At 58.1% G+C, this 12,946-nt stretch overlaps 2 protein-coding genes across 7 annotated transcripts; one reads left to right on the plus strand and one right to left on the minus strand.

Moving 5' to 3' along the window:
* Nucleotides 1–431: 431 nt before the first annotated feature.
* On the minus strand, nucleotides 432–4,457 carry RPL18 (ribosomal protein L18). The gene is made up of 7 exons (XM_029204350.1): nucleotides 4,383–4,457; nucleotides 3,072–3,158; nucleotides 2,595–2,702; nucleotides 1,964–2,062; nucleotides 1,303–1,426; nucleotides 1,072–1,141; nucleotides 432–549 (listed from the first exon to the last, which is right to left on the minus strand). Exons 1-7 carry the CDS (start codon nucleotides 4,383–4,385, stop codon nucleotides 474–476), a joined length of 567 nt encoding a protein of 188 aa, XP_029060183.1. The 5' UTR covers nucleotides 4,386–4,457; the 3' UTR covers nucleotides 432–473.
* A 226-nt stretch (nucleotides 4,458–4,683) lies between these two features.
* Nucleotides 4,684–12,800, plus strand: SPHK2 (sphingosine kinase 2). 6 transcript variants are annotated; one of them, XM_029204365.1, is made up of 8 exons: nucleotides 4,684–4,800; nucleotides 5,018–5,146; nucleotides 5,690–5,836; nucleotides 8,805–9,279; nucleotides 10,142–10,291; nucleotides 10,408–10,502; nucleotides 10,594–10,709; nucleotides 11,118–12,800. In XM_029204365.1, exons 3-8 carry the CDS (start codon nucleotides 5,798–5,800, stop codon nucleotides 12,208–12,210), a joined length of 1,968 nt encoding a protein of 655 aa, XP_029060198.1. In that variant the 5' UTR covers nucleotides 4,684–4,800; nucleotides 5,018–5,146; nucleotides 5,690–5,797; the 3' UTR covers nucleotides 12,211–12,800. The 6 variants fall into 6 exon arrangements, with proteins under 6 accessions (XP_029060198.1, XP_029060212.1, XP_029060204.1 ...); XM_029204379.1 differs by lacking the exon at nucleotides 5,018–5,146 and having other exon boundaries at nucleotides 4,685–4,800; XM_029204371.1 differs by lacking the exon at nucleotides 4,684–4,800 and having other exon boundaries at nucleotides 4,858–5,146.
* The last annotated feature ends 146 nt before the right edge of the window (nucleotides 12,801–12,946 follow it).

Here is a 12,946-nt window from a genome sequence, read left to right on the forward strand (position 1 = left end):
ATCACCTATTCTCACGTGCCCCCTCCCCCACGGCGGCCCGCCCCATTTATACTTCCCGGTCCAAGCCCCGCCAGCCATCCCGAGCAGAGATCCGGGAGGGGAGCGCGGTTCCTTTAAGAGTAGGTGCGGCTAACCGGAAAAAGCAGGTGCTTCACCACACACCTGGGAAAGAGGTGGGGCTTCGGCCTTAGATGGCCACCAGGTCCCAACGGTGCAGCGAGGTCCAAGGGGGCCAACAGGCTTAGGGCAGTCACCACATACACCTGGAACCGTAGGCTCCGTCCCCCAGCACAGCGGAAGGGGCTCACCCCAAAGGCTGGTATCCCCAGAAAGGGGCGTGGCAACCATTCCCCCAAACAAAGGCGTTCTCACCGCCGGTTCTGACCCTCTCCCTCCCCCCACCCCGTTCCCCAATAATACACAAAAGGCCATTAGCATCCAAAATCTTTTTAATAACAAGGTAGGATCTGGGTTTAGTTCTTGTAGCCACGGCTGGCCCGTCGGCCTCTGGCGCGCTCGAACTTCCTGCCCTTGGAGCGTACATAGGGTCTGCAGGGAGAGAAGGGAGGGTGAGAAGAGGCCCACAGACAAGTGAGGGACGCCACCGCCACTTGTCTGGCTGGGAGCTCAGAAGAGAGCTGCTTGCTCTAACAGAGAAGCACAGGGACACCAGAAGGGGGCCTCACTCAACCCAAGCAGCGTCAGTGGCGACACCAAGTCCGCTGCTGGAAAAGCCTGGCAGCGCAGGAAGCAAAACTGGCAGGAGTGGCTGCTGAAGCGCCTGCGCTAGGCCCTGGGGCCATCCACCTGGGTGCCCCAGCGCTGGACAGAATGCAGGCCCCACCGCAAAGACGGGGACGGGCCCTGGGAAGCCTGCATCTGTGACGCTGGCTGTGCAGGGAGCTCAACACCCGAGGAACAGAACTTTAGGCAGTCTTGAAGGAAAAGCGGGTAAGAGGGTGGGGGAATTCTAGAGAGACCTGAGGCTGGACTAGTGGGAGAAACAGAAGCAGCTGGAAGCGTGGCAACGCCTAGACCCGCAGGCTGGGGTCCAGGGCTAGGTATACTCACTTGGTGTGGCTATGCGGGGTTCCTGGGGCCTTGCCGAAATGCCTGTACACCTCTCGGCCCTTGCGAGGACCTGGGGAAGGGAAGGAAGCGGTGGCTCAGGCTGATCTGGGGTGGGGTGGGAGTGTCACTGACCTCCCAGGCCTGGGAAGGTAAAGGCTGCTAGCAGTCCCACAGCTCTTGACAGACCCCTCACACCCCCCTACCCCCCTCAAGCCACTAAGCACCACTCACCAGACAGGAGGACAGTGCCACAGCCCTTGGGGGAGTCCAGCGCCAACTGGTCGAAGGTGAGGATCTTGCCCCCCGCCTTGAGGATGCGGCTCCGGGCGCGGCTGCTCACTCGAAGAGCACACACCTGGGGGACACAGAGGACAGGTGTGGCCAGAGCCCCCTGGAGGGCGACCCAGGGGCTGCTGGGACTTCCTGTCCACTGCCCAGGCCCAGCAGAGGAGTCCCAGCTGCTTCCTCGGCCTGATCACCAACACCACCAAGTACTGGAGGCAGCTTCCTGAGCACATGACAGCCGTTCTTACCACTTCACTCCCAGAAACCCCTTTAACACCGCAACCTGAAGCTATCATGTGTAAGGAAGCTGAGGCACAAAGAAATCCAAGACTCTGTCCAGAGATAACAAAGTGGCAGAGAAATCCAGGTCTGAACTCTGGCTGTCTGGGTCCAGAGCGAGCGCCATCAGCTGGGCCCCAGAAGGGGCTTGTCCAGGGATACCCGCCATCAACAACGTGAGGGACAACACCCCCCCCTTCAACCCAGGCACGACGCCTGCCTCACCCAGAGGTGAGATGAGCCTGCCGGCGGCACGAGAAATTGAACTGGGTCCATAGGAGCTCACCGTGACCCACCCAACACGCTCCTGAGCCCCCTCCCCACTCACCTTCAGTTTGGGCACCTCCTGGACACGCACATCGTCCGTTACAGTCCCCACCACCACAGCCGTTTTGCCTTCCCGGCCAGGAAGCTTCATCTTGCGAATCTGGGGCGGTGGGGATGAAATGCACATTAAACAAGTCCCTTCTGGTGGTTAAATCCAATCCCACCCATTCAGGCATCCCAAGGACCAACAGTTGTGTCCCGTTTGGGCTAAACCTACCCATGCCACACCTCTCAAGCTAGCACAAGCCTAATCTCAGGTCCAGTCTGGGAAAATCTCCAAAGAAAATACAAACAGATTCTTCCACGGTTCTCTCCTACAGAAAGCTTCTGACACAGAAGATGCTCTATAACTTGAAACCTCAGGAAGATCTCATAAAGCCACTGTAACCCACCCCCAGACACACACAATGAGAAGGAAAATGAGACCAAGAGGCTAAGCCAGTCCAATGCCCCCACTATTCAGCTACAATCAGAGGGTCAGAGCTCTGCACCCACCACTAGATGAGGTTAAGCCAGCTGATAGCCAGGCCGCTACCAGAGAGCTCCAAGCCCGCCCTTCCACCCGAAGTCCAGCTCCAGACACGATCCAGTCGCTCCCCAGGCTGGCTATGCCCTCCGCCTCAGCCCCTCACCATCCGGGAAAGGGACAGAGGTGGCCGGTTGCTGCGACTCATGAACAACCTCTTCAGCACAACTTGATTGAAGGTGGAGTTGGTTCGCCTGGCCAGAAACCTGTACAGCTGGAGGGGGAGGAAAACGAAAATGAAACCCGGGGCAGCCCACCCGCCCCCCCTCCCTCCCTCTCAGCTTTCTAACGAAGGGGCAAAGAAGTGACTTAGGGCTTTGCCCCATCCCGTTAAGCCCATGGGAAAGAGCTGGCCTAGGTCCCTCCTGGCCAGGGACCCAGAAAATCCCCCTCCCCACTGGTAAACCAGCCCAGAGGCTGAAAACACTGGACTCTCCAGAAGCTAAGGGAAAGCAGCAGAGATTCGAGCCTGCCCTGAAGGCCCCTGCAAGGAGCCCAGGACCAATACCAGCATGGAGGCTCTAGAACTTGTATTGATATGTCCAGGGTGGCCTTGCCTAGGGGTCTTAGGCCCCAACCTCACCTTGACCAACAGCCTTAAGTAGATGTCCTGGCTCTTGGGCTCCTTGCGTCGAACCTTTCGGTCCTTGTTGTGGCGGATGTCAACTCCCTGCAGGGGTGAAGAGAAGACCATGAACCCAACTCTGATCTAGCAGATTCCTCACCCCATAAACATTGTTATTCCTCACCTCTAAGAAACAGCTAAAGCCCCAGTCTCTGGAGACAACAAATCCCAGATCACCACTGGGAGCCCTCTGGGAAAATACTTAAAACTCCCTGGGCCCCGAGTGACTTTGTTTAAAAAAAAAAGGAGGGGGACGCCTAATTCTACACAAAAAGCCTTCAACACATGGCACACAGCACCGTGAAAGACCTTAACACAGCAGCCGCGTTAACCCAAGTTTTTACTTCTTTAGAAGCTATATTTTTCAACAATATAAGTATTATTTAAGCTCCCAAACCTTGCTCCCATGCGTGGAGCGTTATCAAAAACATTTAAACCAAGGGCAGACTCCAAGTTCTTATAAAGGAAATGACCCTTTTTTCTAGAACTTACTCTGCACAGGCCAACCCTAGAACGACCTCCTTATGAAGTATAGTTTCCCACAGTAGTGCTAAAACTGAAGGGAGCCCACGATTTCCACTACACCCCCTGCCTGCTTTCCTCCAAGTTTTTCAGGCTGTGTCATGAGTTATAAAGAACTACCTAATTATTAATTGTTCTCATTTATCCAGCACTTAATGTATGCAGGGGCCCGTGGTGAGCACTTCCTCTGACTTATTTCTTCTCGAACTCACATCTTTGAGGCGTAATTACTGGGTCTCCAATTAACAGATGCTTTCTGCGCACAGAAATGATGATACGGTGGGTAGGGAACTGAGACTCGAACGGAAGCCTGCCTGGCCCCCACACTCGGGCACCGGACGCTTGACACCCCCCCCCACCCCGCCCCAGAACCCAGCTTTTCAGGCTGGGGAGTGACGGATCCAGGGACAGCACAGGCAAGAGTGGCTGTGGGAGCAGCGCCTGGGTCCGAATCCTGGCTCCGCCACTTACTGGCACTGTAACCCCGGTCATATTACTTAACCTCCTGGCCCCTCGATTTGGTCATCTATTAGATGGGACCTATAATACAGGATTATGGGAGGGGCGGGAGATTGAGAACGCCCATCCCATTTGGGATCCTGGCCCATCCCAAAATAGCTCCCCACAGCGGGAGTCGCCTCCTTCGAACACCCCGGGACCCCTGCCTCACTCTGGAACGTCCCCAGCGCGAGACCGCGGCGGATGGCAGCGGATGATAAAGCACCGAACGCCACAAAACGCGCTCACCATGATGGCGCCTCCTCCTTAGCCAGGTCCGGAAAGAGAGAATAGAACCAGGATGGGCGGGGAAAGCCTTCAGCGAGTGGCGCCTACGTGACGTCACACGGGCGCGACGCGGCGCTCTACCTTGACTCATGTCTCTCTATGGTGAATCGGAGGACCAGCTAGATGGGCGATTCCGGAATTGGGTGGAAGAACATCTAAAGGGGAACAAGCGCTACGCCAAGGAGGGAAGGGCCAGCACGTCGAAGGCCTCTCTGGCCCTATCCAGTCCCTGTTCTTGATAGTCTTCCGGCAGAAGGGGATCTCGGAGCCAGAGAGATGTCGCGCGGAGCTAGGAAGACGTGTCGTGCGGTGACGCTCTGGCCCGACGCCGAAGGCCTCTCTGTGGCTCCCGGAGGACCTAGAGGGCCGAGTATTGGAGGTGAGGAGGCGGGGCTGGCGGGGCTGCCGGGGCTAGTCGGGACCTCGGGAAACCTCTGACCTCAGGCTTTGGGCGTTTCCTTATCAGGCTCACATCTGCCTTATCTCGTGCTGCGCTTCCCAAGTGCGGCCGCAGCTCGGGAAGTCTTACTTGAGGTCTAACCCGAGATCTTCTTGCTGCAGCCCAGTCTATGGCATTCTGTATTTCCACCTTTTAGGTTCAGCTTCTCCCTCTGCCCCCAGATGGCCCTTCCCTGAACCCAACTCAGCCCCTGCCACCTGGAGGCTGCTTTTCCCAGCCGAGAGATTCAAGTGGCCCAGCGGGTTCGGTTTGAGGGACGTGCAAGGTACTGGAGCACAGAGGAGGCAAGCTGAGGCCCCCGGGGCTTGGGGGATGGGGTGGAGAGAGGGATGAGTAAAAAACTCCTGAAAGAAAGGGGAGGAGAGACTCAGAGAGAGGGAGACAGAGATTCAAAGAGGAGGAGGAATGGAGACCCAGAAGGGGAGCGGAAAGAGACCAAGGGTGGCGAAATGGTGACCCGGGGAGTTAGAAGACCTAGAAAGAGAGGGAAGGTAGAGATCCAAGGAGGAGAAGAGACAGAAAGATGGTGATACCATCTGTAACCGAATTCAATTCTTGGCTTTGCTACTTACTAATGGTGTGACCTTGGGCAACCTCTCTGTGATTTGGGGCAAGTCGTGTAACTTCTCTGTGCCTTACTTTCCTTATCTGCAAAAAGGGGCGTCTATTGCTGTTATTAGCCTTTACTGGATGGGACCAGATGGACTGGTTGGGGCAGTGATGAAGCTGACTTGTCCACTTGTTTTCGTGGAAGCCCTGCAGCACTGCTAGCTTGGCCTCCTTTCCTCTGCCCTTCATGCTCCTACAGGCCAGGCCTGCACCATGAGGCCTGACTCCTTGTCCATACCACCTTCCCATGGCCTCCGACCCAGGGCCAGGGTCTTACTGATGTGATAACACAGCAGAGGGCCTGCAGATGAATGGACACCTTGAAGCAGAGGAGCAGCAGGACCAGGTAAGTGTCCATCTGAAAGTCCAGATCACCACACGATGGAACACAGTTTCCTTCTCTCCTCCTTGTCCCTGTTCCTTGGTCTTTGAGTCCCAGCCTCTTTGATTACTGTATCTGTCTTTCTTTCCCCTGGAGCCCTAAGCACACGCACTGTGTTTCCCTGTCTCTCCATCTTTCTGGGTTTCTGCCCCTCTCTCTGGGTTATTTTTTGGCACATGTTATCTGGTGCTGTTGTTCTCAGTTGAACACTAGGTACATTGATTGGTCACCTGATATTATTCTTGCCATGATTTCTTTCAATTTCATCGTGTCTTTGCCTCTCTGTATCTCTGTCAGCATCTTTGCTTTCTGTCTCTTGGCTTCAGTTCCTCTCAGCCTCTAACATTCTCTCTGTCCTTCACCCCTGACCTAGAGGTCTCTCTCAGATACTCCCAGTCTCTCTCTTGAGTCTCCGTCTTACCGTGTAACTGGGTCATTCACTGGGCAGATATTTATGTCATGCTGCCCCCCTGCCCCCACGCTAGCTTGTGCCCAAGGTAAATAGTTTGTGAATTAATGAGCCTCTCCTCCCTGGTTTTCATTCTGAAAGTGTCTGTCCCCATGTCTTGCTGTGTCCATCATTTTCTGTGTCCATCATTTCCTTACCTTGAACATTTTAAAAAATCTATTATTTATTTATTTATTATTTTTGGCTGCGTTGGGTCTTCGTTCCGTGGGCTTTCTGTAGTTGCCGCGAGGCACGTAGAACCCATGGCTCGAACCCATGTCCCCTGCATTGGCAGGCGGATTCTTAACCACTGCGCCACCAGGGAAGCCCACCTTGCACATTCTTAATTCCATTGTCTTTGTCTCTTTGTTTGTATCTCTGCTTTTCTTTATGTCTATCTCTCTGACTCTCTGTAACTGAAAAAGAGACAACACTCTCTCTTCAAGTCTCTTATTGCCTCCGACTCTGGTTCACTGTTCCCTTTTACTGTTTTTGCATATCTCTGGGTCTTTGTTATCTGTGTTAGGGTCATTCTCTATCTGCAGTTAAAGACCTTCTCCCCCTTGCCCCTTCTCTTTATAAAGTCAAAGGATGGGAGAGGCCCACTTGCCCTCAACAAAGATGGCGACAGGGGCTCTGGCCATGCTTCCGTGAAGCCGCCTCTGCTGCGCGTGTGCCCTCACCTACAATGGCGGCTGATCTCGCTAAGCGCGCTACCCCGCCCAGTTCTCCCGCTCTCCCGCTGCAGGCCCCTGCGCCAAGCTCGCGAGTCTGCTGGCCCCGCCCCCGCACGCTCTTATTGGTGCAACTTAGGCCGGCCGCGCGGCCATTGGCTGAGCGGATGCACACCCTCCCCCCCACCCCTGGGTCTGATGGGGGGCAGTTGGTGCTGACTTGAGTGGCCGCCTGGAGGAGGATCCGGCGTGTGAGGAGGGTCTGGGGTGTCGGGACAGGGACCCGAGTCAGGACGACTGAGGGAGCAAGAGGAACAGATACGCAGGCCCGGGACTTGGGTACTAGGGGTGTGGGATGGAGATGGAGAACCAGAACCAGGACTGAGGGATCCAGGAATGAAAACCCAGGTCTGGAACTGGGGTGGGGATGGAGGGCCGGGACCCGGGGAACCGGAGACAGGGACTCAGGCTTATGGATTGGGGGGACCTATGGATGGAGACCCAGGCCCTGGTCTGGGGTACATGGAGGGTGGAGAGAATGGAGACCAGGCCAGAGACCTGGGGACCTAGGGACCGAGGCGCAGGCCCCAGAACTGGGGGAGATCTAGGGCTCTAAGTGCGGGGGGGGGGAGTCAATGCAAGTTTAGGGGTGAGGCTTGAACAGCTGCCCAGGGTAGGGGGCAGAGGTGGCTCCTGAGAGTCCACAGATGGGGGTGTGTCTGGGGCAGTTCTGCGCCGGGGGAAGGTGAGGGGCAGGACTGATAGGTGACGGGGTGGGCGGGGCAGTGGGGAACAAAGGTGAGCTGGGAGGAGGAGGCAGAAACTGGGCAGAGGGCAGGGGGAGGGGACCTCAGGCCCAGCTCCCACTCTCTCCCTGGAGAGCAGGCGGCCAGACACCCAGGTCAGTGCTTGAGGTCCAGCTCTTGGCTCCTGTCCCTTGCAGGTGCCTGCATGTGGCTCCTCTACCTCTCTGACCCCTTAGTTGCTCCATGTCACACCCCTTTCTCAGTTTCTCCAGTTACTACATCCCCTACCTCTTGCCTCTCCTGTCTGCTCTTTCTCTCCTAACTCTGTTGTCTGACTCTCAGAGGGCCTCTGGAGCCCCTAAACTCTCACTCTGCTCCCTAAGTATCTTTCATTATACTAGGTTTCATCTCACTGAAGCTGTTTGTCTCCTCTCAGTGTTTCTCTGGCTCTCAGACCTTTTTCTTTGTGCCTGAGTGCCTCTTCCTTGTTACTTTCTCCATCTGGAGTTGACTGTGTGTAGGTGTGTGGGGGTGTTTGTGTGTGTGTGTGTGTGTGTGTGTGTGTTCTGTTGTGTTTTTCTCTACCTTTGTATGTCTATTTATATGTCTCCACCATCCTGATCTCTCTCCTTTGCATTATTTTTCTCCAAAGTCCTTAATTGTCATCCAACACGATATGTATTTTATGTCTATCTTGTTTTCCTATCTTCCGATTAGAATATAAACTCCACGAAGGCAGGGATTTTTGTCTGTTTTATTCCCTGCTGTGTTTGCTGGGCCTGGCACCGTGATTGGCACATACTACTGAATAATTATTTGGGGAATAAAGGAATGAATATTTGCATGCCTAGGTGTGGACCCTCCAGGATGCTGGCCTTCCTGTCCAGCTGACCTCTGCCCTGCGTCCTCAGTCTTCCCACACTTTGTCTGGGCCTGTCTGGTGCTCCCATCTTGCCTGTCAGCACCCCTCATTGTCTCCTCTTATCCACAGGCCCTGCCCCTGCTTCCCTCTGCCCACCATGGGGGTCCTGGACTCTGACTCCTACCCTCCTTCCTCCCCACAGAGGCCAGAGCAGGAGCTGACCTGGAGCTGGGGCCACAGGCCTAGGAGCGCCCTGGACAGGGTCAAAGCCATGGCCCCCCCACCGCCACTGCCATTGACCCCCAGCACCCCACTCCTGCATGGCGAGTTTGGCTCCTACCCAGCCCGAGGCCCACGCTTCGCCCTCACTCTCACACCACAAGCCCTGCACATACAACGGCTGCGGCCAAAGCCTGAAGCCCGGCCCCGGGGTGGCCTGGTCCTGCTGGCTGAGGTCTCAGGCTGCTGCACCCTGCGGAGCCGAAGCCCCTCGGACTCAGCAGCCTACTTCTGCATCTACACCTACCCGAGGGGCCGGCGCGGGGGCCGGCGCAGAGCTGCACGCACCTTCCGGGCCGACGGGGCGGCCACCTACGAGGAGAACCGTGCTGAGGCCCAGCGCTGGGCCACTGCCCTCACGTGTCTGCTCCGCGGACTGCCACTACCTGGGGATGGGGGTGAGGCACTGGGCGGCCTCTCTGTCCGAGGGCCACCTGGGTGTCTCCGCAGATCTCCCTCTGCGGCATCTCTGTGGGCATCTCTGTCTCTACTTTTCTGTGTGTCTGTCTGTATGATGTGTCTCTCTGGGTTCATACTGAAAGAGTGATGCACAGACAGGGATGGGCACAGAAGGCAAAATCCCAGGCAGAGAAGGATTTGGGTCTGCTGCTCTCATGAGATTTCTGTCTCTGTCCCCTCCCCCCTTTCATGGGTCCTGACCACAGATGAGTCAGAGGCTCCCGGGCTGGTGAGAGCAGCCAAGTGTGATATGCCCAGTCACCACCCTGGATGACAGGCACTCGCAGAGGTCCCCTGGGGCGTCTCAGGAGCCCAGAGATGGCATCTAATCCAGCTGTGGGAATTCAGAGGAGGCTTTCAGGCAGAGGGCCCCACCTAGGGTACTCAGTTGGCACAGGAAGGTAAAGGTTCCAGGGTCCCCAGCTGGCGGGCCTTCCTTGGTCCTGGCTGTCTGGGGGTGAGGCCCTCACAGTGGAGTAACCTGTTCCTGGGTTCCAGGTGTTTGGGGGTGTGGAAGGTGGAAACCACAGCTCCCCCCCCCCCCCCCCCCCCCGCCCCGTGAGTCCAAAGGGCTCTGGGATTAGACACCGGATCCATGCCTTTGTCTCGGCACCTGGGAGGGGGGCGGGCTGTACACCTGGGCCTGAGCTGGTGAGGCCGGGGAGAAAATAACTTTCAACTCCCAGCAGGTTTTGATGCCAGCCCTCCACCACCTCCACTGGAGGCTATTTGCAGTTACTGTTTCTGAGGTGAGGGGCTTGGTGCCCTGACCTCTGTAGACTCCTTCTCCTCTCTCTGCAGAAATCACCCCCGACCTTCTGCCAAGGCCTCCCCGATTGCTCCTATTGGTCAATCCCTTTGGGGGGCGGGGCCTGGCCTGGCAGTGGTGTAAGAACCATGTGCTGCCCATGATCTCTGAAGCGGGGCTGTCCTTCAACCTCATCCAGACAGGTAAGGGCAGTGTCATGATAGAGGCGGGAGCTGGGGGCCAGGACTCTTGAGTCCTGGGGAGTGGTGGTGGGTCAGGGCTGGAACAGCCTGCCTCACTTCCTGGTTCCCCACCTTAGAACGACATAACCATGCCCGGGAGCTGGTCCAGGGGTTGAGCCTGAGCGAGTGGGATGGCATCGTCACCGTCTCCGGAGATGGGCTGCTGTATGAGGTAGGGTAGGACCACCCTGCCCCAAGCCTGAGCCCTGCGGGACTGCGGAGGCCAGGGCCAACACGCAGGTGTCTGGTCTCCCACCCTCCAGGTACTGAATGGACTCCTAGAACGCCCCGACTGGGAAGAGGCCGTGAAGACCCCCGTGGGCATCCTCCCCTGTGGCTCAGGCAACGCACTGGCAGGAGCCGTGAACCAGCATGGGGGGTAGGTGGGAGGAGCCCTCCTGGGATAACAGGGACCTGGTACATCTGCGCCACATCTTCCCCTCAGCCAGGTCAGTCTGGCTGAGGGATGCTCCCCACACCCCCCAGACATTTTTGCCTGTCTTGTTCCTAGCTGTCTCCCTAGTGCCTAGAACTGTGCCTGGCACACAGGAGGCACTCAGTGAATGCTTATGGAATGAAAGAACTGACAGGGAACCTGGCTCAGTAAGAAGAGTCCGTCTGGAGGTGGCCAAATGGCTGCGGGCAGGCCCCAGGACATGCCCGGCCTCCTCTCCCCATTGTCTGCTGCCCCACCTGTCTGTGTGTTTCTCCTCCCCGCCTGGCACTGTGTATCTCACCCAGCCTGTTTGCTCTTTCCCACCGTATCCGTCCATGTCTGACTGTGAAGGTTTGAGCCGGCCCTGGGCATTGACCTGCTGCTCAACTGCTCCTTGCTGCTCTGCCGGGGTGGCAGCCACCCGCTGGACCTGCTCTCCGTCACTCTGGCCTCCGGCTCCCGCTGTTTCTCCTTCCTGTCTGTGGCCTGGGGCTTTGTGTCAGATGTGGACATCCAGAGCGAGCGTTTCAGGGCCCTGGGCAGTGCTCGCTTCACGCTGGGCACGGTCCTGGGCCTCGCCACACTGCACACCTACCGCGGCCGCCTCTCCTACCTCCCTGCCACGGTGGAGCCCGCCTCACCCGCCCCTGCTCATGGCCTGCCACGTGCCAAGTCAGAGCTGACCCTAGCCCCCGGCCCAGCTCCACCCGTGGCCCACTCACCCCTGCACCGCTCAGTGTCTGACCTGCCCCTGCCCCTGCCTCAGCCTGCCCTGACCTCCCCTGGCTCACCTGAACCCCTGCCCATCCTGTCCCTCAACGGTGGGGGCCCAGAGCTGGCTGGGGACTGGGGTGGGGCCGGGGATGCTCCACTGTCCCCAGACCCACTGCTGCCCTCGCCCCCTGGCTCCCCCAAGGCAGCTCAACTCTCACCCATCACCGAGGGGGCCTCAGAAATGCCAGCATCCTCTGGGCTCCCACCTCCCACCCCTGATGCCCGGGTAGCCATCTCTGCTGGGGGCCCACCTGACCACCTGCTCCCTCCTCTAGGCGCTCCACTACCCCCAGGCTGGGTGACAATGGAGGGGGACTTTGTGCTTATTTTGGCCATCTCACCCAGTCACCTGGGGGCTGACCTAGTGGCAGCGCCCCACGCGCGCTTTGACGACGGCCTGGTGCACCTGTGCTGGGTGCGCGGTGGCATCTCACGGGCGGCGCTCCTGCGCCTGTTTCTGGCCATGGAGCGCGGTAGCCACTTCAGCCTGGGCTGTCCGCAGCTGGGCTACGCTGCGGCTCGTGCCTTCCGCCTTGAGCCGCTCACGCCCCGCGGCGTGCTCACGGTGGACGGGGAGCAGGTGGAGTATGGGCCATTGCAGGCGCAGGTGCATCCCGGCCTCGGTACTCTGCTCACGGGTCCTTCAGGCCGCCCTGGGCGGGAGCCTTAACTCCAACCAAGCTTGGAGCTCGCCCGGAGCGGGGCTTACATTCCTGAGGGGGCGGAGCCTGAGCTAGGGGGCGTGGTGTGGCTGCTAGAGTCGGGGCGGAGGCTACAGTGGTCCTGCCTGGTCTCAGGATTGCGTCCTACCCCAGGGGGCCAGAGGTGATGCTGGAGGATGTCCCGAATTCCGGGGCTTGGGGTCCTGACGGTCACGGAGAAATGGGCTCGCCCCAAGGGTAGTGCCTGATCAGCGAGGGCGGGTTCACTCCAGACCCTCGTGAATGGCTCGTAGAAAGCCAGGTCGGCTGAGGGCGGAGCCTGTCTTAACGCGTAGTCCAGTGACGTGACCTGGAATGTACGGGCTGGGGAGGCCTTAGATAACCGGCCCCGTCTACTCCGGTGCCTCCACCAAGCTGGCCAATCAGCCCAGGAGGGGCAAGTTCCCCGGGCGGCGCTCCGATTTGCACTAATGTCCCTCCCCCCGTGGGTGGGGGCGGGGAAGTTCGTTTCCTCGGTCTTCTGTGTGTCCCCCAGCCCCAATCTTCAAAGCAATTGAAAAGGTCTATGCAATAAAGGTAGTGGCTTCATTCCTCTCAGGCCCTCGCCCCTTCCTCCATCCAGCAGCCCGTGGGAGGGAACAGACTCTAGGCACTTCCAGCAGCTCCTGCCTTTTATGGACCGAAGCCCAGACCTGCCCATGGACTGCGGCCAGCGTGACCCGCTGGCCTTGAACTGGGGCCAGG

Source organism: Monodon monoceros, unplaced genomic scaffold (genome assembly GCF_005190385.1).
Source record: "Monodon monoceros isolate NGI ecotype Baffin Bay Population unplaced genomic scaffold, NGI_Narwhal_1 Super_Scaffold_10, whole genome shotgun sequence".
NCBI lineage: Eukaryota > Metazoa > Chordata > Mammalia > Artiodactyla > Monodontidae > Monodon > Monodon monoceros.